The sequence below is a fragment of the Camponotus vicinus genome, unplaced genomic scaffold (assembly GCF_025532165.1).
Source record: "Camponotus vicinus isolate PSW18456_S1 unplaced genomic scaffold, iyCamVici1.0 SCAF_7, whole genome shotgun sequence".
Classification (NCBI taxonomy): Eukaryota; Metazoa; Arthropoda; class Insecta; order Hymenoptera; family Formicidae; genus Camponotus; species Camponotus vicinus.
In genome coordinates this window covers 9140901-9166869 of record NW_028141979.1, presented here as the reverse complement: position 1 = coordinate 9166869, position 25969 = coordinate 9140901, and the positions used below count along the sequence as shown (strand labels likewise).

Genomic DNA, 25969 nt, shown 5'->3' with positions numbered 1-25969 from the left:
TACGTTGCATCATTTCGACGATTAGGATTATCCGTGAGGATTTGGCTTCGTGTACTCAAATACTGATAGCAGCGTATATCGTCGATATTAATGCAAATGGGAAATTGATACTCGAATATTGACGATTCGGTCAAGCAGCCTCGAGAGTGCCTAAGATTTCCGCATAGCGAAAAATGTAACTACAATATAAGTGCGATACAAGTGTAAACTATTTTTCTTCAAGTATTAAATATCGCGAGATATTCTTGGTACCATTTTTAGATCGATAACTATTGACATTTCTTCGATAACATATTTATATAATGTGATAGCTTTATAAGCTTACATATTTTTTTAAATTCGAGATTTTAATTCTTTAATTCTGTTTTGATCAGCATATTTTTATGCATTTTTTACAAGTTAAATAAGTTCAACTTAAATATATTTAAGAAAAGATTTGTAACGATTATAATATGATTAATATATTAGTGCGCAATATAAATAAATAATTTAACGTGTTCAACGTGATAATTTGCATGTGTTTTTGTATTACCGTAAAATTTAATACGAATTTTATGCACAATAATACAGTTGTTAAGTATGACGATTCGGATGGGAACATATTCGTGATTATTAATTTATTACAATACGGAAACCAGTGAAAAAGGGAGAGCGAAAGCAAGAGAGAGAAAGAGAAATTAAATTTTTTTTACTTTTTTATATTTCAATGATATTTCAAAATTTTAATAAATTCTGAGATATAAAAGAATGCACACGAGAATTTAAATGTATTTAGCTGATCTTACTATGCAATAAAGCTGCTAATGAAGCAACGTGGTTTCTTGCAAAATGATATAGGATTTTTTAGTTCAGTTTAGCGAGATCTACTCATGGTTTTACTTCGTTGCGAGATACCGGAAACACCCTGTATATGTATGTAACTGAGTAAAATAAACACACGTAAATATATAATCAACATCTATGTATTAAATTTGTAATACAGAAAAGTAATACAATATAATATGTAATATGATATAATATTTAAAATATTCATAATATGAATTATATTGTAATATAATATTTTTATAAAATATTATATAATACAATATTTATGCAATATTTATGCAATATTATACAATACAATATTTTTAATATTATATTGTACAACTAATATTATATTGATTAAATACAATTAATATTTAATTAAATAATTAAACAATTATTATCTTTTATATGACATTAGTGAATAATTAAGTATATACATTTATAAATATTATCACAATTATTTATGCTGTATATATTATTTCAAAACACTTAATGTCTTAGAAATATAGTTAATCAATTATGTGAATAAGGACCGAAAATATTTTATCTGTTTTTCGATCTCCAACAAGCGTGTTCCCATCTTGTATTCAACATTAGAAATGATTGTATTTTCCAGTTCCTTTTTTACAAATTCCATTATCTAAAATGGATTATTTTAATAATTATTATCAATAAATGATTTCGTATTTAATAACTGTACTGTCACACATACAGAGTATCATTATGAGCAGAATTGTAGAAAAATATTATATAAAATATATAACAATTATAGTGAAAAGTAAATTTTAAAATAAAAATTAAAAAAATGTATAAATTTGATTTATTTAAAATTTACCTCGTCCAACTGTTCCTTAGAATACGCATTGTTAATTATAACAATTAATGTTACGATCTCACTGACTCTCCTATGAAAAAATATAAGAACAATATTATAACTATTTCGTACAATAAATCTTCACATCTATGTGTAGTATACCTTTATTAAATAATATTGTCACCTGTGTCTTATTATTTTGTAATTATTTAATAAACTTGTAAGCATATATTTAGCATGCCTTTCAATGACAGAAAGAAAAATATTAGCAGTTAAGGCATAAGGTCGCTTCGTCAGTCCAAGCTGATGACCAGATTGATTGAATAGTTCGAATAAAATTTGTGATAATTTTATTTCTAAATAATGGATTATAATTTCAGAATTTTTACTATAAGCCAAACATTCTAATATATTATCATTTCCTTTCATGTAATCATTAAAAACTTTATTCCATGTATCACGATCTGCCGTTTTCAAACCATTGCAATATGTCCACCTCTTCCATCCAGGCAAAATTCTGCAGTAGACAGTCCAGAAAAGAAATAAAAATCTTTTAACGAAATTGTGTTAATAGTTTCTTTAGTGTTTTATAAATAATTTTTGAAATAAGTGATAACTCATTTTCTCAAACCTATGCAGAATATAAAAAAATAATCCTAGAAAAAGAATAAAATATTATGAAAAGAATTACTTGTTTTCTTTAGGATTTGCTAGATGCCATTTCAAATGACGCTTAGACTTTTCTTCGCAAGGATTTTCATTTATAATACACTCCCACTTTGCGAGTTCTTGTTTTAAGCATTTAGCATGATCGCTGATGTGACTTTCGTCATACAGATTCCAATAATTAGATGTAAAATTCTGCATAAAATCAAACCTTAGCACTCCCTAAAATTTAATAAGTATCATTATATTTAGTTTATTTATTATTTACAAGAACAAATGTAATGTACGCGCAAACAAACATTTCTATTAGATAATTTTCTTTTATATTTCTTTAATATTTATGTGACTTCGTAGCATCAACACCATAATAATCAAATTTACCAATTTCTCATTTGTGTGTGATAATTGTGTATATATTTTATCATCTAAATAGGTATGGATTTTATATGATCTAATGGATTCTTAACATAGATATATCGATATACAAAGTGTTTCATAAGATTGTGCTAACGCTCGTGAGTGGATAAAACGCAATAAACTCAACACAAAGGTCCTTTACCATTTTGCAATTTTCGCATTAATTTATTGAAATATTAATTAAAAATGTGAATAAACGCGCGTTTCGCGAGGCTAGACCGTAAGATATGCGCGGTAGGTGTGTCAGCGGCGAGTATCGCATAGCCATGAAAAAACAAGAGTCGAGGTACGCGCGATCATATTTTACGAGACACTCTGTATATATATTTTAGTCTGTGCATATTGATGTATCGATTGATGTATCGATTTTGATATATGATGAGTTATTTTCTTAATTTAAATCTGTGCATATCAAATATAGGTTTTAAGTATTTTAAACTTTAAATATCAAATTCTTTTATAAAACAAGCATTTACAAGTGGATTATTATATATCAAATTATTATGTGTTGTATAATGTAAAGAAATTATCTTAAAATTATATAAGTCAATTTCTCTGGAAAATGTTTGTATATTTTTAACAGCGTAAACTTCGAATACTACGGAAGAAAATTAATATAAGAAAGATAATTGTGTTATATACTGTGTTCTATAATTTCCTAATACTAATTAAATATTAATTACACAATTGATCATCAATTATCATGTAAATACTAACGTATTATTATTATAGAAAAATAACTTGATGAAATATTCAAAATTTATGTGATTGTATTAAATATAAAGAAAAAATATATGACATAAATATGTAACATAAGCGCCTCTTGAATTTAAATTTCTGAATTTTGATATAAAAAATTGAATATTATTGTATAATCAATTTTTTTGTTTAACTCACTACATATATCTATTTTTAGAAAATTCATTATTATGTTACGAAATTGTTATATTATATGGATAATTATCATAATGGATATTTTATAAGAAAACTGTTTATATATATATATATATATATATATATATATATATATATATATATATATATATGTATATATGTATATATACCTTGAATTCAGGATAAATATCCAAGAATGGGAAGATATTCGACAAAAATTCAAATGCTTTGAACATAGGATACCATGCTATATAATCTCTTTCCTGTGCCAAATAAGAAGCGAGTTCCCAAAATATGGAGAATTCAAGTTTCTTCTCTATCGCAAAATGAAGCGCGTCATTGATGATTTGCGCTCGATTGAGAACATGTATATTACTATATTTTTCAGAATTTAAGTATTGTGCAATTTTTCGCCAGTTCACAATATCATAGTTGACGCGATAGTATCCTGTTATAAAATAAATTACTTTTGTCGATTATTAAATACTTTGAAATTATATATATTAATTAAACGTATTCTTCGAGAGATATTAAAGATATTTCGATTATAATAAATAAATTTAATATTTTATTATAATTACAGATGTTTACATCTTCCGTTTTTATTATTTAACATAAAAGCTGTATCAGGAATTCTACATATTACAGCAAGAAATCAAAATTTCAAATATATTGGTAAAATTTCAATATTCTTGTAATATCTTTATATCTTATATATGTATACTTGAAATTATATACAATATAATTGTAAATTTATTATTATATAACAGGCAATATAGATGTAAATTATTATTCATTATTTACCAGCTTGTTGTAGATTGAAAATAATCCATTGATTATTCTCAAGAAAGAAAAATTCAAATTTTGGAAGCCATGGTGTTAACCAAATATTTGTCCAAGTTATGGTAAAATTGGGATTTGACTCCGTAGCATAAGTAACAGGTATATAATATTGTTTCTCTAATTTGTTGTAACATTGTACCGATACAGTTACAAGATACGTAGAATAATTTCGCGTCACCTCCAACACGGAAGGATATCTCTGCATAATCCACGAATCTATCGTGTTTCTTATATCAAATTTATAATTGAAATTCAATTCAAACATGGCAAATCTCACAGCATTCCATAAATGAACAGAAGTTGTTGCTTCAGGCTCATCTAATCTATAAGATTTAACATTATAATAATTTTAACACTATATTAAAATTGATAAATAAATAATAAGAAAAAAAATCATAATTTACACATAATTTCGTATTTTAATCTATAATGTGACTCCTACAGAGATAGAAATTTATGAACTTTAATATAATTGTGTATACTATATATATATATATGTATATATATATATATATATATTCTTATTAGTATATATTAATATATATTTATAAGTAATTATGTCAGCATTTATCGTGACTGAATAAATAATAATTTTAATTTTTATATTACAAAGATTTTAGAGAATTTATATTCTATGTTTGTAAAACTAGATTCTCGAAATCATTTAATTTGCATTATTTGTTATGTAGAAAATATGAATATCTATTATATATTTATTAAGAAAAAAGTTGAAATTCAATCAACAAAAATTTATAAATATAAAATAGCGGTATAAATTTAAGCTTTGAAATATCTATGTCTTTTAAACATTTTACAATTTTTAAACAAAATCTAGAAATATATTATTAAATTTATTTTATATTTTATATTTTGATTTCCTTTTCCTCTATGATGTATATTATTACATTACAATACATTATACTTACTGATTATCCAAATATTTAATGAATCCCTTTGAAAATATATGAATTGGTAATATTCGTTCTAACATGCGCCATATAATGGATCCTATAATGTTTAAAAAAAAAAAATTTAATATATTTAAAATCCCTTTACTGAAATGTGCAATAAAGGTTTCTCAATATATTTGTAACTAATAAAACTAAATATATCACACACAAAATTTGTGCAATTAAATCAAAGTAAGTAGCTATAAAAAATTGTTAAATTTATTTCAACGAAAAAATTTGTAATAGTAGATAAATAGTGAATGATTAAAAATTTGTTAAAAATAACAAATTAGACAATTATGAGGAATCAGTTAATTTTATATTTTATTACAATTTTTTGAAATCTTAGATAAACATGTATAGTTATAATTTAAAAAAAATTACACATTATAAAATTATCCAAAAATTATATAAAAATTTAATTTTAAAGTTAGATATTATTACGTTATTGCAAATATTATAAAAGATATATTAAATTTTCCAAATGAAGGGCCTTGCACAGTTCTTTCTATGGAAATTGAATTTCGAAGAAATTTGAATATTGATTGAATTTGCTGAATTTTGGAAATAAATAGTTTACGTGAAAACACAATAAAAATTTAAAAAATGTCAAAATAAATGTGATAAGGTTCATGAAGTGGTTTCGTCACTACAAATATTCAAATATCGAAATAAGGCGTTATTTCAATATTATTAAGGAAAAGTAAATAATATATTAAATAAAGTAAATAATATATTAGAATGTCATACACATTTTTATTAATACATTTTCCTAATATATTTACATGGAAAAAATGTGTGTGTAGCAGCATCGCCGCTGTCGTCGCCATAACATGCTATTTGATATTTGATAAAATATAATTAGTTAAAAGCATAGTTATTATATAGGTTTTCCCTAAGTCTCCACCTTCAGATGGAAGAGGGATACAACTTCCCTATTTGCTTTAAAAGACCAGCCTCTCAAAATAATTAAACACCTGTTTCATGATTTTTCGTAATTTTTGAACCGTTTCTGAAACATAGTGGATGGGAAATTTATGGACACCCTATATATACATTTATGTACATATTTTCCACGTAAATATAATATATATTAATAAAAGTAATCAACTGTGTGTGATTCTACTCAATAATACATTATTTATTTTCCCTCAGTAGTAATGAAATAACGCCTTATTTCGACATTTGAACACTTGAAGCGACGAATTGGCTCCATCAAACGATATCGCGGTTAATGTGACTTTTGATTTGTCACAAACTATTTATTTCCAGAGTTTCTGCAAATTTCACCAAACTTCAAAATTCATTTTCCATAAGAATCATACGAGGACTTTTGTTTATAAAATGATCTCATTTTTTATGAAATTAACATTGAGAAATTTATAATTATTTAATTGTTTAATTATGCAGTGTTATACGCATACCTTTGATATGGGAAAGAGAAGACTGTATATAATTTTCAGGATAGCTTATATTATATTCTATAGCAGAATTTATAACAACATAAGTATTTAGATAGAGTAATTCATGTTGAACTTGAACTACAAACAAATCCATCATCCGGGAATTTGGCAGAACCTAAAATCAATTCGATATAATCATAACAAATCATAAATCATCAAAGAGAAAAAGTTTTTGATACATATCAAAATTAGCTTATTATATGCTGTTGTTAAGAATAAAGTTTGTATGTGTGTTTGTGTGTGTAAATTTTTCTGCGATAATTTTCATACAAAAACATATACATATTTAGTTCTTATTAAATTTCTTTCATCGGATTTCAAGAAATTTTAGAGACTTGGATACTTATAATTTCTTATATTTAAGAAATAAAACGGAATATTTGCACAAATATTTAACAATTATCTATATTGCTAAACTGTTAATCATTTGACTGCGTATTCAAATAGCGTTAGTAATAAAATAACCTTATCGATAATGTATGATTGATAAAATATATTATATCCTTCGTTTAACAATGTATGAGGCCATAAGTAAGATGGTCCGAACAGATTTTTAACATATATTTGTACTATCCCACGTGCAATTAAGCGCGCAATTATCGTTTTGTATGCGACAGGATCTAATTCTTCATTATAAGTGATATCTGCTTCTCTAAAAATAATTATACTTACATGTATGACAAATTTTGGATATTAATATAATTTCTTGGTGTAAATAGATTACAATAAAATATGTAATTAAAATAGTTTTTAAAATATATCTATATTTTTAACTATATATATTACCGATAAAAAATGAAACCCAAAGTCTGTTTGATTTCATCTTTTAAATCCGGGATTACAACATGATCGACTTTGCTCTCAAATGAAAGAGAGGTCCGCTCAAGTTCTCTTCTCAAAATATTCCAATTACGAATGTATCCACTAGCGGAAGAAATAACAGTTTTCGCAAATTCTAGATGCGGTTCCGATTGTGGTCTGAACCATATGGATGAAGGAATTGTTGCATCATCCGAGAGGATGATCTTATGAAAATTGGATACCAGAAATGCTACATTATCTATGGAGATCAAAGGAGTTTCGTGAAAGTATGTCCATATCATATTATCGTTCGTCAATTCAGTATCTCGTATCGGCATATTGGACAAAGCTTTGTATTTTGGATGATGCATTATGGAAATATTAAAAGTAATTCCTAATTCTGGCTTGTCCAAATATGGAAATATTTGCTGTTTTTTCGTTTGGTACCTATTTTTTCGCTGGATACCTGTTGCGATTAACCACCTACCGTATTTTAATGATATATTTTAGATAATGACTAATTTTAGATAATTATAAGCGTAGAATGCAGAAATGTACAAGTTGTTTTTGATATTTCATATATTCTTCTACTTACTCTATTTCTTCATGATCGTTTATGTACGGAGTTCCGAAAGATTCCATTACGATATTAATTGAGATTGCATACTCTATATGCAGATCGTATATTCCACGCAACGAGACATCACCGAAATCGAGCATGGCAATATTGTTTTTAATAAAATTTGTTGAATTTATTTCACAAATCGTAGTATTATTTTGATTTAATTTTGAGTACACTATAAATGCTGTATACGGTACATAAAGACTTATGTATCGTTTTGCATGAGAAATATTTAAAGTGATTATGCATACGCTATGGAGATAATTATGGTGTAACATTAACTTCATATTATAATGTGTCGGAAATATATAATCTGATACATTGCTTGATTTGTTGTTTAATACACTGCGCACTGCGATTTTCGATTCTTCATCGATTTCTACTCCTTTGATTTTTGATTCTTCATCATCCATAGAACTCGCTATTGCCATTATGGTTATGTATATTATACTACTACTTAATAATAGTTTTAAGAATGTCATGTTAAATTTCGTTTGGATATCTATAAAAAACGTTCTTGCGTTAAAAACAAGGTTTACAAAGAGTATGCAATTCAATCGACTTTTGTGTGAAAAATCGTTCAAAAGAATTTACTAAGAAAAGTTTCATAAGAAAATACGATTAATTTAAAAAGAAATTAAAATAATACAGTTTAATAAATAAAGGAATGATTAGAAGAGGTAAATACTTAAATAAAACTTAGTGAAACGACATATGAAATATTTTTCTCGGATTTGAATATTAGGAGACAAACGGACGTATTTAGATAATTCCAATAGGACAAGCACAATAAACATAACTCTTATTTATTTCAATTTAGCTATCTTTAAGATTTCTTCCAGCGCAATTACATATTTCAGTATATATATATATATATATATATATATATATATATATATATATATATATATGATATAAGCATTAAAATGTATGAGAAATGAAGGTATATTTTGAACAACGCGATTTTATACGTGATATGGACTGTATGTTTACTAACATGTTATTTTCAAGATCGATCTGTTCCTTAAGTAAGAAATATATTAAAAACATACAAACACTGAACGGAAATCAAATATCATCAAATATTTGAAATTTTGATAATATAGCGAATTGTATCAAACATTCGAACAAAATTCTAAATACAATTATGTTAATATTTTTATAACACATCTTTTTAAATAAAATGTTACTTATTCATTATTTGTTATTCATTCGTTCATTACACATTTAAATTAACATATCCTACTTGGCCTAGATATTAATTATAAACAATATTTTAAAAACAAAACACAGGTAATATTATACGTTTTTAAGATAGATAATTTTATAGCTTAGATAATGAGATAGTATTTTATAGCTTAGATAATTTTATAGCAATAATATAAAATTTATTACACAATGATTTTATAATGTCAAAAAGAAATTTGGCTTATAAATTTTACATTTTCTATATGTCAAAATGCTATTACATCGAAACATGCTATTACAGTACAAACGTATATGTCTTCATTTCTATTAACTGTAATGTATGTAAAAGATAAAAATAATATTTACAATAAAATGAAGTCGATTTGAAAATTAAAGAAAATGTCTTTTATAAAATAAAAGCGTTACCTGTTACTCCACACAATTTTGTATGCACATTTAAAGAAAGAAAGATAAATATTTTATTATATATTTAATGCCTTATCCTATTAGTTCAATCAGCCAGGTTTAATACCAGAGTTAACACCAAAAGCATTCAATCGCGAACTTATCGCTTCAAGAGGCTACCATAAACTGATGGCTCTGTTGGCATACCTAACAGGTATATAGAAGGTTATACGCAGGGCCGTCTTAACTGCGTGTACGAAGTGTGCATTGCACACGGGCGGCAGAATATAAGGGGCGGCAAATTTTGATTAACAATGTAATTTATTATAAAAGGAAAACCTTTCTCCCTCTCTCCCTCTCTCTCCCTCCCTCTCTCTTTCTCTCTCTCTCTCGACACACACATACACACACACACACACACACACACACACACACACACACACACACACACACACACACACACACATATATATGTATGTATATATGTATATATGTATATATGTATATATGTATATATTTATTTTTTTTTACACTATTATAGACATTGCCTTTTCGAAGGTTGAAGAACGATTTGAACACTTAAAAAATTTTCATGACTGGTTTGGGTTTTTAAATAATATAAAAGAATTTAATAAAGAAAATAAAGATATTAGACTGAAAACTTGCATGGACCTACAAATAGAATTGAGTGATCCTTCACTCGAAGAGTGTGATATTGATGATTAAGTGCGATAGAACTTAATAAGGAAATCGAAAATGTTTCAGTTTTCTTTGAAGATGAACTTAATGCTTTCGATGTATTGCAATTTATGTTAAAAAATGAATTAACTACAATATTTCCAAATTTAACAGTATTATTTAAGAATTTTACTGATCCTACCTGTAACAGTAGCTGCAGGAGAAAGATCTTCTTCTAAGCTCAAATTAATAAAAAGTTATCTGAGATCTTCAACGTGCCAAGAAAGACTCAATTCTTTAGCTATTTTAAGTATAGAGAATGAAATATTTGAAAGCTTATATACAGTGTGCTTATATACAGGTGTTTCAGACCATCCGTACCTCCCATTTAAAAACTAGAGAAGTGGTTATTTCAAAAAAGTAAAAACATTATCTTTATAAATCGGGTGCGCTCTATCAATTGGTATGAAGAAAACACATAGTTATTTTTAAGAAAAAAATATGTAATGGTTATTTGTAAATTACATACTTTTTCTTCGAAACAACTATATGTTTTCTTTACATCAATTGATTCCTCTCATTATTTTGTACGTAAAAGTATTAGGTAAGATAATCGAAAAATTAATATTTTACAAGACATTTTACGGCTTATGTAAAATTAAGAAATGATTTCAAGCCTCATAACTCGGTAAGTACTTTATGAAAACTAACTTAATTATAGTGTTTTGGAAAGCTCTCGAGATGAGCTACAAGAATATGTAATAAAAAATAGGGGGTTCCATTTAAAAAAATACACTTCCGGTCTGAATCGCCTATTTCCGGCCGGAACCAAAAGTTGAAAATATCACCATTCGATAGAGCGCACCCGATTTATAAAGAAAATGTTTTTACTTTTTTGAAATAACCACTTCTCTAGTTTTTAAATAGGTGGAACGGGTGGTCTGAAACACCCTGTATATATAAAAGACATTATTAAAGAATTTGCTAGTAAAAAAGTCCGAAAGGTAAATATTGATTTCAATAATTAAATTGATAAGTTAAATTATGTTTGTTTTTCTCGCTTTTTTGTTTAGTAATAATCATATACCTATATGTATATATATATATATATATATATAACCATAAGTAGATCTCCATAAACTAACTAAAAAGTCATGTACTATTTTGAAAAACACCACGTAAAATTTTGAGATATTAATTAAAGAAGATCGGCTAATACATGCAAGTATAAGCGCGATTATGATTCTTCAATTAATTTTCTCTCGCGAATGGTTTTCTAGAGAAATTGTCTTTAAAAGTCTTTCAAATAAAATTTTATACGAAAACGGAATAAAAAATCTAAAGAGGTATATACTTATTGACTTCTGATGCGTAAGATATCCTATGGTATGTATAATCAAGATGATATTTATATAACACTATGTATAACTAGGACTGTCTTAAGCATTAATGCAGTCTGTGTGCCAGCAAATAATTGTCGCTCCTCCTTTATTGGATTGGACAGGGCAGGAAAGACTTATTTCTATAGAGTCAATAAACAGCAATTTTATAGAACTTGAAGCATTTATTTAAATAGGTAAGTAAAATTATAGGTAAATAATGAAAAAATCATAATATATCTATGTATTATATATATATATATATATATATATATATATATATATGTATATATATATGTATTATATATATGTATTATATACCATAGGATATCTTACGCATCAGAAGTCAATAAGTATATACTTTTTTAGTTTTTACATTCCGTTTTCGTATAAAATTTTATTTGAAAGACTTTCAAAGACAATTTTTCTAGAAAACCATTCGCGAGAGAAAATTAATTGAAGAATCATAATCGCGCTTATACTTGCATGTATTGGCCGATCTTCTTTAATTAATATCTCGAAATTTTACGTGGTGTTTTTCAAAATGGTATGACTTTTTAGTTAGTTTATCGAGATTTACTTATGGTTATTTTTGGCGGGAAATTGCACTGACACCCTGTATATATAGTTTACTTTTAATAAAATGTATATAAGCTAATAATTTAATTGGAATAATTAAATTCAAATAAACAATCTCATTAATACCAAGTGTATGTGAGTACGATTATTATTATACAAGATACAAAAGAAGATATATAACATCTTAAAGAAACTTGATAATACATATTGCACAAGAAGTACGATAAGAAGGTAGGATAATTTCCAAATAGAGAAGAGAAATATATATATTAAAAAAATACATATATAAAAAAAATTACAATTTCAGCAAAATTTAATTCGAATATAATGCACAATAATACAGTTGTTATGGATGACGATTCGGATGGGAACATATTACTGATTATTAATTTATTACAATATGGAAACCAGTTAAAAAGGGAGAGTGAAAGTAAGGGGGAAGAAAAGAAATTAAATTTTTTTTACTTTTTTACATTTCAATGATATTTCAATATTTTAATATATTCTGAGATAAAAAAGAATTCACACGAGAGTTTAAATGTATTTATCTGATCTTACTATGCAATAAAGCTGCTAATAAAACAATACTTTAAAAAACTTTCATATTTTCTGCGAAATTTTTTCTATTTAAAAAAGAAGCATCTTTTAGAGCCGAGTTTTCTGTATAATTAATATTGTAGTATATGATTCAAATATATACAGTGTGTTTCCAGTATCTCCCAACAAAGTAAAACCATAAGTAGATCTCGCTAAACTGAACTAAAAAATCCTATATCATTTTACAAGGAACTACGTAAAATTTCGACATCTTATTTAAAAAAGATTAGCCAATGCGCGGGACTAGAAGAGCGCTGCGAGAAAGGTCGTCCCACTGTAACTAAATATTTTGTAATTTATATCTCGAAATTTTACGTGGTTTCTTGCAAAATGGTATAGGATTTTTTAGTTCAGTTTAGCGAGATCTACTTATGGTTTTACTTTGTTCCGAGATACTGGAAACACCCTGTATATGTACGTATCTGTGTAAAATAAATACATGTAAATATATAATCAACATCTATGTATTAAATTTACAGAATAATACAGAAAAGTAATACAATATAATATGTAATATAATATAATATTAAAAATATACATAATATTCATAATATGAATTATATTGTAATGTAATATAATATTTTTATCCAATATTATACAATATAATATTTTTATACAATATTATACAATACAATATTTTTAATATTATATTGTACAATTAATATTATTGATAAAATACAATTAAACAATTATTAACTTTTATATGACATTAGTGAATAATTAAGTATATACATTTATAAATATTATCACAATTATTTATGCTGTATTTATAATTTCAAAACACTTAATGTCTTAGAAATATAGTTATTCAATTATTGAATAAAGATCGAAAATATTTTGTCTGTTTTTCGATCTCCGACCAGCGTGTTCCCATCTTCTGTTCAACATCCGTAATTGAAATGATTGAACTTTTGAGCTCTTTTTTTACAAATTTCTTTATCTAAAATAGATTATTTTAATAATTATCATCAATAAATAATTTTTTATTTAATAATTACACTGTCACACATGAGATTATCATTATGAACAGAATTATAAAAAAATATTATATAAAATATATAACAATTATAGCGAAAAGTAAATTTAAAAATTAATTTTAAAAAATATAGAATTTTGATTTATTTAAAATTTACCTCGTGAAACTGTTCCTTAGAATACGCATTGTTAATTATAACAATTAATGTCACAATATTATTGATTTTCCTATGAAGAATAAAACAGTACATTCATAATTCATTCAATAAATCTTCATGTCTACGTGTAGTATATCTTTATTAAATAATATCGTTACCTATGTCTCATTATTTTGTAATTATTTAATAAACTTGTAAGCATGTACTTAGTATTCCTCTCAAGAACAGAAAGGAAAATATTAGCATTTAAGGCATAAGCTCGCTCTATCGGTTCAAGTTGAAGATGAGATTGATTATACAAAGGTTTTGAAATTTGTGGAATTATTAGAGTATTTGTGATAACTTCTAAATAATTGATTATAATTTCAGAATTTTTACTATAAGCCAAACATTCTAATATTTTATCATTTCTTTTCATGTAATCGTTAAAAACTTTATTCCATGTATCACGATCTGCAATTTTCAAACCATTACAATATGTCCACCTCTTCCATCCAGGCAAAAGTCTACAGAAGACAGTCCAAAAAAGAAATAAAAATCTTTTAACGAAATTGTGTTAATAGTTTCTTTAGTGTTTTATAAATAATTTTTGAAATAAGTGATAATTAATTTCTCAAACATATACAGAATATAAAAACATATTTCTATAAAAAGAATAAAATATTATGAAAAGAATTACTTGTTTTCTTTAGGATTTGCTAGATGCCATTTCAAATGACGCTTAGACTTTTCTTCGCAAGGATTTTCATTTATAATACACTCCCACTTTGCGAGTTCTTGTTTTAAGCATTTAGCATGATCGTTGATGTGACTTTCGTTATACAGATTCCAATAAATAGATCTAAAATTCTGCATAAAATCAAACCTTAGCACTCCCTAAAATTTAATAAGTATCATTATATTTAGTTTATTCATTATTTACAAGAACAAATATAATGTAAGCGCAAATAAACATTTTTACTAAATAATTTTCTTTATATTTCTTTAATATTTATGTGACTTCGTAGCATCAATACCATAATAACTTGATTTACCAGTTTCTTATTTGTGTGTGAATAATTGTATATATATTTTATCATCTAAATAGGTATGGATTTTATATCATATAATGGATTCTTAACACATATAATCGATATACAAAGTGTTTTATAAGATTTTGTGCTAACGCTCGTAAGTGGATAAAACGCAATAAGCTCAACACAAAGGTCCTTTACCATTTTGCAATTTTTGCAATAATTTATTGAAATATTAATTAAAAATGTGAATAAACGCGCGTTTCACGAGGCTAGATCGTAAGATATGCGTGGTAGGTGTGTCAGCGAGTGTCGCATAGCAATGAAAAAACAAGAGTCGAGGTACGCGCGATCAAACTTTACGAGACACTCTGTATATATATTTTAGTCCGTGCATATTGATGTATCGATTGATGTATCAATTTTGATATATGATGAGTTATTTTCTTAATTTAAATCTGTGGCATATCAAATATAGGTTTTAAGTATTTTAAACTTTAAATAACAATTTCTTTTATAAAACAAGCATTTACAAGTGGATTATTATATATTAAATTATTATGTGTTGTATAATGTAAGAAAATTATTTTAAAAGGAAGAGGGCCCCTAAGGCCTATATTCCGCCCCCTTGAAATTTTGATCCAAATGATTGAAATCTATTTCCTGACAAAGAAAAAGTATATTTTTAATGATTTTAGGTGAAACGAGGGTGTTTTGGGTAAATTAACCCTTAGATTAGTAGGGGTTTGTTTAAAAAAAGGTCAAAAATATGTTCTGGAAAATATTTTCAAATTGTCAAGTAATTCGCTTGAAACTCGTATATCTTCTAGTACAAATCCTCCAGAGTATTCGAAACTAAAACTTAATTAATTCGATAAATATTTGAGTTGTCAGAATTATTTTTTACAAGAAAAACCACTTCCCCACCGCATTCGAGTCTAACTCACATTCTATAGAAAACATTGCTGGAAACACTCCCGTTCCACTCTATATTATCCTTTTTTAACCAAAAAAAGATTTTACTCGTTTTTAAAATTGAATTTTTGAAATCCGACAACAGATTCGTAATCAGCGACCCCGAAAATCTCCGAGTAACGAGTTTCAAGCGAATTACTTGACAATTTGAAAATATTTTCCAGAATATATTTTTCAGATATTTTTGACCTTTTTTTAAACAAACCCCTACTAATCTAAGGGTTAATTTGCCCAAAACACCCTCGTTTCACCTAAAATCATTAAAAATATACTTTTTCTTTGTCAGGAAATAGATTTCAATCATTTGGATCAAAATTTCAAGGGGGCGGAATATAGGCCTTAGGGGCCCTCTTCCTTATATAAGTCAATTTCTCTGCAAAATGTTTGTATATTTTTAACATCATAAACATTCGAATACTACGGAAGAAAATTAATATAAGAAAGATAATTATGTTATATACTGTGTTCTATAATTTCCTAAAACTAATTAAATGTTAATTACACAATTGATCTTCAATTATCATGTAAATACTAATGTATTATTATTATAGAAAAATAACTTGATGAAATATTCAAAATTTATGTGATTGTATTAAATATAAAGAAAAAATATATAACATAAATATGTAATATAAGCGCCTTTTGAATTTAAATTTCTGAATTTTGGTACAAAAAAATTAAATATTAATGTATAATTAATTTTTTTGTTTAACTCACTACATATATCTATTTTTAAAAGAATTCATTATTATGATATGAAATCGTTGTATTATAAAATAGATAATTGGTGTAATGAATAATTTTTTTTATAAAAAATGTTATATCTATACAAGATGTTCGGAAATTCAAACGACAAATTTTCAGAGATTGTCAGTGGCACCAGAAGAATCATTTTTTGCAAATGAACCTGGGGTCGGAAACGTGTCATTATAGTACATCGCTACGGCATACAGAGTGTTCGAAAGTGTCGGGATCTCGAAAATCACAAAAAATAGAAGTTTTACAAAAAATTGTTTCAAACAAAAGTTGTAGGGTGTAAAAAGGTCTATTTACTGGCGCCATGTGTTTGACCTTGGATGGCGTCGCCAAGGTCACGACAAGGCCATCTTGAATTTATGAAATGGAAGCCTCCACTTTTTATTGCATATTCTTGTAGCCCTTCTCGAGACCTTTTCAAAGCACTAATTTTACCAACTTTAAGTAAGCCGAGAAAGATAGGGATGTATGTGGGAGGAGGTCGGACGTGTCTTTACGCCCATTTGATCAACGAGCGACAGAATCCATCCGTGGCAACGGCATTGACGCATATCCTGTGGAGAGAGCATTCACACATTTTTCAGCCTAACGAATAACTGCTAGAAAACAATATTCGCAGACTAGAAAAATATGTGAGGCGCAAGTGGCTGGATCGGGAATCGAACCCGAGTCTTTCGCTTTCCGGGCAACTGTTCTAGACCACTGCGCTATCCAGACCTCACACCTAATACTGCTTTTTAACACGGTGATATGCGACTCCAGAGCGATGTTGGTATCTCACTCGATGGATGCAATGCCGATTGCCACGGAGAATCCCTTAAAGGTCGCTCGTTGACCAAATAAGTGCCGGTGGAGGTATTCGCGTGCATGCTGGCTTCCGACTGGCCTTCCGTATGAAACGGCACCGACGAGCACAACGCCGTAGAGTGAACACATCCCCCAAGATCCCTCTAGTATATACTAAAATCCCCACTGTACCAAATAGCAGTGGCGGATGGACCCCAAGATAGGGCCGGGGCAGGCCTCCAGAGAAAGATAGGGATGTATGTGCCGTGATATGCCGTAGCGATGTAATGACACGTTTCCGACCCTAGGTTCATTTGCAAAAAATGATTCTTATGGTGCCCCCGACAATCTCTGAAAATTTGTTGATTGAATTTCCGAACACCCTGTATACCTTAAATTCAGGATAAAAATTTAAGAATGGAAAGATGGTCGACAAAAATTCAAATGCTTTGAGCATAGGATACCATGCTATATAATCTCTTTCATGTGCCAAATAAGAAACAATTTCCCAAAATACGGAGAATTCAAGTTTCTTCTCTATCGCAAAATGAAACGCATCATTGATGATTTGCGCTCGATTGAGAACATGTATATTACTATATTTTTCAGAATTTAAGTATTGTGCAATTTTTCGCCAGTTCGCAATATCATAATTGACGCGATAGTATCCTGTTATAAAATAAATTACTTTTGTCGATTATTAAATACTTTGAAATTATATATATTGATTAAACATATTTCGAAATGTTAAAGATATTTCGATATTAAATATATTATTATTATTAGAGAAATTTGTATCTTCCGTTTTTATTATTTATCATGAAGGCTGTATCAGCAATTCTACATCTTTTATTACAGCAAGAAATGAAAATTTCAAATATATTGTAATATCTTTTGTTATATCTTATATTATATATATGAGTTTTAATACATCTTATGATTATTTTTTATTAAAATTTATGTCATATATAATATATATGATATTATATATATACGTATATGTATACAGGGTGGCCCACGTAAAGTGTTACAAATTTATATTTCGGAAATGAAGCAATTTAGAGAAAAATGTTTCAGACAAAAGTTGTATGATTTCAAGGGGGACATAAGATGGTGCCATAATTTGGCCTTGAAGAGTCACCTGAAGGTCACGTGAAGGTCACCTTTAACTTTTTAAATGGGACACCCTATATGCTTTTGCATATTCTTGTAGCTCATCTCGAGAGCTTTCCAAAACATTATAATTAAGTTAGTTTTCATTAAGTACTTTCCGAGTTATGAAGCTTGAAATAATTTCTTACTTTTACATAAACCGTAAAATATCTTGTAAAATATTCATTTTTCGATTATCTTACCTTAATACTTTTATGTACAAAATAATAAGAGGAATCAATTGGTGTAAAGAAAACACATAATTGTTTCGAAAGAAAAAATGTAATTTGCAATTAACAATTACATTTCTTTTTTTCGAAACAATTATGTGTTTTCTTTACACCAATCGATTCCTCTCATTATTTTGTACATAAAAGTATTAAGGTAAGATAATCGAAAAATGAATATCTTGCCAGATATTTTATGGTTTATGCAAAATTAAGAAATGATTTCAAGCCTCATAACTCGGAAAGTTCTTAATGAAAACTAACTTAATTATAGTGTTTTGGAAAGCCCTCGAGATAAGCTACAAAAATATGCAATAAAAAATATAGTGTTCCACTTAACAAATTGAAGGTGACCTTCATGTGACCTTAAAATGATTCTTCAAGGTCAAACCAATGGTACCTTCTTATGGCCCCCTCGAAACCATACAACTTTTGTCTGAAACACTTTCTAGTAACTCTTCCTTATCGAGATACTCGACCGTGTCCAGTTTTTTAACACCCAGTATGTGTGTGTGTGTGTATAAGAATTGAACAATTCTGAAAATTTGGATATGCAATTTAGTGCAAACATAAAATGGCGTCGACTACAAACATAATATATATATATATATATATGTATATATTTAATAATAATACAAATATATGTATTTATATATTGAAATATATATACTTGAAATTATATACAATATAATTGTAAATTTATTATTATATAATAGACAATATAGATGTAAATTTATTATTCAATATTTACCAGCTTGTTGTAAATTGAATATAATCCATTGATTTTTCTCAAGAAAGATATGCACTTTTGAATGCAATGGTGTTAACCAAATATTCGGCCAAGTTATTGTAAAATTGGGATTAAACTCCGTAGTATAAGTAAAAGGTATATAATATATTTTCTCATCTAATTTGTTGTAAAATTCTACTGATACGGTTAGAAGATCATAAGAATTAGAATTAGAATTTCGCGTCATTTTCAACACGAAAGAACACCTCTGCATAATCCACGAATCTATCATGTTTTTTATATTAAAATCATACTTGGGATTTAATTCATTCATGACAGATGTCATAGCGTTCCAAAAATGAGCAGAACTTGTTGCTGTAGGCTCATTGTATCTATAAGATTTAATATTATGATAATTTTAACACCACATATCAAACTTGATAAATAAATAATAAGAAAGAAAATCATATAATTTACACAGAATTTATTTTCATACTTCATTCTATAATGTAACTCCTTAAAAGATATAAATTTATAAACTTTAATTTGATTGTATACAGGGTGTCAGGGAAATTTTTGCCCACACGAAGTAAGGAGGTAGATTGGCTCAAATTAAGAAGGAAGGACTTGTACTGTTTTGTGATATTCGCAATAATTAACGAAAAATTAAATAAAGAATATCGGCCAATCTACGTGAGTAGAAGCGCGCGGCGACGAGAGTCGTCCCAATGTAATCTTATACTAGGCGCGTGGCGAAGCTATGGGCGGATCGCTCTCCGAGACATGATGGTGGCATGCGATATATCGCAATACCGCGCCGAAAAATGACCCGTCCTTTTAGTGGCGAGAAAATGATGCGCTATCATTTCCACACCACCTTGCGGTAGATAGCATGGTGCGCTTTTTTTATAGTGGTTTCCCCCATAGGCCTTACGTGGAATGATTTTCCGGGCGTGCACGAAAGCCAAGTGAACGTACAGTTTTACGAGTTGTGCAATAATTATGTGAAACTGAGTGTCGTGATAATATCGGGATAACCGGTCCAGCAGTGCGTCTTTGTGTACGAGATGAAGAAAGAATTCTGGAAGCATTTTATGAAAATCCTGGAACTAGCGTGCGTCATGTGACACACGAATTTGGTTTTTCGCGATACGCAGTACATCACGCTTTACGTGTAATGGATTACGTCCGTATCATTACCAACGTGTGTAACACATTTTATCGAGGGATTTTCAACCACGGATCAATTTTTGTGAAGGTACTGTCATCATCAATTTTTTACATTTACGATACATTCAGCGTACAGTAACGGCATTTTGAACAATTTTCACAAACATTTAAATTGAGAGTGGAATAGGCCTATGGGGGAAACCACTATAAAAAAAGCGCACCATGCTATCTACCGCAAGGTGGTGTGGAAATGATAGCGCATCATTTTCTCGCCACTAAAAGAACGGGTCATTTTTCGGCGCGGTATTGCGATATATCGCACGCCACCATCATGTCTCGGAGAGCGATCCGCCCATCGCTTCGCCGCACGCCTAGTATAGGATTACAGTGGGACGACTCTCGTCGCCGCGCGCTTCTACTCACGCAGATTGGCCGATATTCTTTATTTAATTTTTCGTTAATTATTGCGAATATCACAAAACAGTACAAGTCCTTCCTTCTTAATTTGAGCCAATCTATCTCCTCACTTCGTGTGGATCAAAATTTCCCCGACACCCTGTATATATATATATATATATATATATATATATATATAATATATAAAAATGTATATTTTATACATTTTATACATGTTTATACATTTTTATATTAATATTTATATATATTTATTAATAATTGTATAATGCTAATAAGCATTTGTTTTAACTGAATAAATAATAATTTTAATTTCTATATTACTAAGATTTTAGAATGTTTATATTGTATTTTTATAAAACTAGATTCTCGAAATATTATTTAATTTTAATTATTTATAATTTAAAAAATATGAATCTCTATCATATATTTATTGAAAAAAACTCGTTGAAATTCACAATCCCGACAAAAATTCATAAATATAAAATAACAGTAGGATAAATTTGAGATTTCAAACATCTATGTCTTGTAAACATTACAATGGGATAAATATCTTATTAAATTTATTATATATTTCGATTTTCTTTTCCTCTATGATGTATATTACTACATTACAATACATTATACTTACTGATTATCCAAATATTTCATGAATCCCTTTGAAAATATATGAAGTGGTAATGTTCGTTCTAACATGCGCCATATAATGGATCCTATAATGTTTAAAAGAAAAAAAATTTAATATATTTAAAATCCCTTTACTGAAATGCGCAATAAAAGTTTGTGTATATAGTTGTAAATAATAAAACTAAATATATCACACAAAATTTGTGTAATTAAATCAAAGTAAGCAGCTATAAAAAATTGTTAAAGACATTTTAACGAAATAATTTATAATAATAGATAAATACTGAATGATGAAATATTTGTTAAAAATAAATTTTTTTTTAAACAGTTATAAGAAATCGTTTTATACTTTATTATGATTTTTCGAAGTCTTCGATAAACATGTATAGTTGTAATTTACAAAATTATACATTATAAAATTATATAAAAGTTATATAAAAATTAAATTTTAGTTAGATATTTTTCTTATTGTTTTTGCTAATATTATAATAAAATCTATTAAAAATAATAATAATTAAATTAAATTTTACAAATGGAGGGCCTCGTACGGTTCTTGTGGAAATTGAATTTTGATGAAATTTGCTGAAACTTTGGAAATAAATAGTTTATGTGAAAACGCAATAAAAGTTAAACAAATGTCAAAATATAAATGCGATATTGATTGATGAAGTCGTTTCGTCGCTACAAGTCAATTTATTCAAATATCGAAATAAGGCAATATTAAGGGAAGTAAATAATATATTAGAATGACACAGTTCATTTTTATTAATACATTTTACTTATATATTTACATGGAAAAAATGTGTGTCGCTGCATCGTCGCTGTTGTCGCCGTGCTATTTGATATTTGATAAAATATAATTAGTTAAAAAAAGTATAGTAAAAAGTATAATATGGATTTTTCCTAAGTCTCCTCCTTCGGATAAAGGAAGGGTACAACTTCCCTAATTCCTTCAAAAGACTAACCTCTCAAAATAATTGAACACCTGTTTCATGATTTTTCGTAATTTTTGGACCATTTATGAAATATAGTGGATGGGAACTTTATGGACACTCTATATATACATGCATGTATATTTTTTCCACATAAATATAATACCTATATATTAATAAAATTGACAAACTGTGCGTGATTCTACTCAATAATACATTATTTATTTCCTTCAGCAGTTCTGAAATAACGCTTTATTTCGACATTTGAACGCTTATAGTGACGAAACGGCTCCTTCAACCGATATTAAGCTTATTGTGACTTTTGATTTGTCACGTAAACTATTTATTTTCAGAATTTCTGCAAATTTTATCAAAATTTATTTTTCATAAGAATCATACGGGTTCTTTTGTTTATAAAATGACTTCTCATTTTTTATGAAATTAACATTGAGAAATTTATAATTATTTAATTGTTTAATTATGCAGTGTTATACGCATACCTTTGATATGAGAAAGAGAAGACTGTATATAATTTTCAGGATAGCTTATATTATATTCTGTAGTAGAATTTATAACAACATAAGTATTTAGATAGAGTAATTCATGTTGAACTTGAACTACAAACAAATCCATCATCCGGGAATTTGGCAGAACCTAAAATCAATTCGATATAATCATAACAAATCATAAATCATCAAGAAGAAAAAGTTTTTCGTACATATCAAAAGTATTAGCATTATTATGTGCTATTGTTAAGAATAAAGTTTTTATATGTGTTGAGTGTGTAAATGTATTTTTCGATAATTTTAATATATAAACATATATTTAGTGCTTATTAAATTACTTTCATCGGATTTCTAGAAATTTTAGAGACTTGGATTCTTATAATTTCTTATAATTAAGAAATAAAGCGGAATATTTGCACAAATATTTAACAATTATCTATATTGCTAAACTGTTAATTATTTGACTGCGTATTCAAATAGCGTTAGTAATAAAATAACCTTGTCTATAATGTATGCTTGATAAAATATATTAAATCCTTCGTTTAACCATGTATGAGGCCATAAGTAAGATGGTCTAAACAGATTTCTAATATATTTTTGTACCATCCCTCGTGCAATTAAGCGCGCAATTATCGTTTTGTATGCGACAGAATCTAATTCTTCATTATAAGTGATATCTGCTTCTCTAGAAATAATTATACTAATATGTATGAAAAATTTTGGATATTAATATAATTTCTTATGTAAATAGATTATAATATAATATGTAATTAAAATAGTTTTTAAAATATGTCTATATTTTTAATTATATATATTACCGATAAAAAATGAAACCCAAAGTCTGTCCGATTTCATTTTGTAAATCCGGGATTACAACATGATCTACTTTGCTCTCAAATGAAACAGAGGTCCGCTCAAGTTCTCTCCTCAAAATATTCCAATTACGAATGTATTCACTAGCGGAAGAAATAACAGTTTTCGCAAATTCTAGATGCGGTTCCGATTGTGGTCTGAACCATATGGATGAACGAATTGTTTCATCATCCGAGAGGATGATCTGATGAAAATCGAATACCAGAAATGCTACACTATCTATGGAGATCAAAGGAGTCTCGTGAAAATATGTCCACATCATAATGTCGGACATAAATATAGTTTCTATCGGCATATATATATATATATTTGACAAAGCTTTGTATTTTGGATGATGCATTATGGAAATATCAAAAGAAATTCCTAATTCTGGCTTGTCCCAATATGGAAATATTTGCTGTTTTTTCGTTTGGTACCTATTTGTTCGCTGGATACCTGTTGCGATTAACCACCTGCCGTATTTCAATGATAAACATTAGATAATGACTAATTTTAGATAATTGTAAGCGTAGAATGCACAAATGTACAATTTGTTTTTGATATTTCATATATTCTTCTACTTACTCTATTTCTTCATCTTCGTTTATGTACGGAGTTCCGAAAGATTCCCTTACGATATTAATTGAGATTTTATACTTTATATACAGATCATACATTCCACGCAACAAGACATCACCGAAATCGAGCACGACAATATTATTTTTAATAAAAATTGGTGAATTTGTTTTATAAACCATACTATTATTTTTCTTTAATGTCGATACAATTATATTCGCTGAATCCGGTGCATAAAAACTTATGTATTGTTTTGCATAAGAAATATTTAAAGTGATTATGCATTCGCTATAGAGATATTTGTGGAGATTATTGTGTAACATTAACTGTATGTTATAATGTATCGGAAGTATATAATCTGATATATTGCTTGATTTGTTATTTAATACACTGCGCACGATTTTCGATTCTTCATCGATTCCTTTGATTTTTGATTCTTCATCATCCATAGGACTCGCCAATGCCATTATGGATATGTATATTATACTACTACTTAATAATAGTTTTAAGAATGTCATGTTAAATTTCGTTCGGATATCTATAAAAAACGTTCTTGCGTTAAAGACAGGATGTTTACAAAGAGTATGCAATTCAATCGACTTTTGTGTGAAAAAAACGTTCAAGAGAATTTACTAACGTTTTATAAGAAAATACGATTAATTTAAAAAGAAATTAAAATAAGACAGTTTAATAAATAAAGGAATGATTAGAAAAAATAAATATCAAAATTATTAAAACGACATATGAAATATTTTTCTCGGATTTGAATATTAGGAGACAAAAGGACGTATTTAGATAATTCCAATAGGACAAGCACAATAAACATAACTCTTATTTATCTTAATTTAGCTATCTTTAAGATTTCTTCTAGTGCAATTAGGGGGAGTTCCCCTAGCGCCGGACGGCACCTAGTACCGGACATATGTCATATCTATGCGAATAAAAACGCGATCGGGTGATAATTTCGGTGACAGGGCGGAGAAAGTATAGTAATCCACGTGCAGGATGCGACACACTCCA

General features: G+C 27.5%; 2 protein-coding genes across 2 annotated transcripts; both read right to left on the bottom strand.

Moving 5' to 3' along the window:
* Nucleotides 1-1275: 1275 nt before the first annotated feature.
* LOC145975236 (aminopeptidase N-like) lies at nucleotides 1276-9978 on the bottom strand. The gene is made up of 12 exons (XM_083105575.1): nucleotides 9889-9978; nucleotides 8248-8776; nucleotides 7638-8135; nucleotides 7317-7503; nucleotides 6813-6966; nucleotides 5365-5446; nucleotides 4400-4761; nucleotides 3766-4043; nucleotides 2310-2506; nucleotides 1803-2135; nucleotides 1640-1709; nucleotides 1276-1444 (listed from the first exon to the last, which is right to left on the bottom strand). Exons 2-12 carry the CDS (start codon nucleotides 8754-8756, stop codon nucleotides 1322-1324), a joined length of 2793 nt encoding a protein of 930 aa, XP_082961701.1. The 5' UTR covers nucleotides 8757-8776; nucleotides 9889-9978; the 3' UTR covers nucleotides 1276-1321.
* A 3922-nt stretch (nucleotides 9979-13900) lies between these two features.
* On the bottom strand, nucleotides 13901-25470 carry LOC145975235 (aminopeptidase N-like). Its single transcript, XM_083105574.1, has 11 exons — nucleotides 24959-25470; nucleotides 24340-24846; nucleotides 24020-24206; nucleotides 23516-23669; nucleotides 22088-22169; nucleotides 19894-20264; nucleotides 18155-18432; nucleotides 14913-15109; nucleotides 14392-14739; nucleotides 14234-14303; nucleotides 13901-14040 (listed from the first exon to the last, which is right to left on the bottom strand). The coding sequence occupies exons 1-11, from the start codon at nucleotides 25465-25467 to the stop codon at nucleotides 13909-13911; spliced, it is 2835 nt and encodes a 944-aa protein (XP_082961700.1). The 5' UTR covers nucleotides 25468-25470; the 3' UTR covers nucleotides 13901-13908.
* Between the last annotated feature and the right edge of the window lie 499 nt (nucleotides 25471-25969).

Coding starts and splice junctions, on each gene's coding strand:
- LOC145975235 (XM_083105574.1), bottom strand. CDS start 25,467: ATGACATTCTTAAAACTATTATTAAGTAGTAGTATAATATACATATCC. Junction 22,170..23,515: donor TTCTCTTTCTCATATCAAAG/GTATGCGTATAA, acceptor TAAACATTATAG/GATCCATTATATGGCGCATG. Junction 14,740..14,912: donor GCAAATCCTAAAGAAAACAA/GTAATTCTTTTC, acceptor TGTCTTCTGTAG/ACTTTTGCCTGGATGGAAGA.
- LOC145975236 (XM_083105575.1), bottom strand. CDS start 8,756: ATGACATTCTTAAAACTATTATTAAGTAGTAGTATAATATACATAACC. Junction 4,762..5,364: donor ATTAAATATTTGGATAATCA/GTAAGTATAATG, acceptor TAAATCTTATAG/ATTAGATGAGCCTGAAGCAA. Junction 2,136..2,309: donor GCAAATCCTAAAGAAAACAA/GTAATTCTTTTC, acceptor TGTCTACTGCAG/AATTTTGCCTGGATGGAAGA.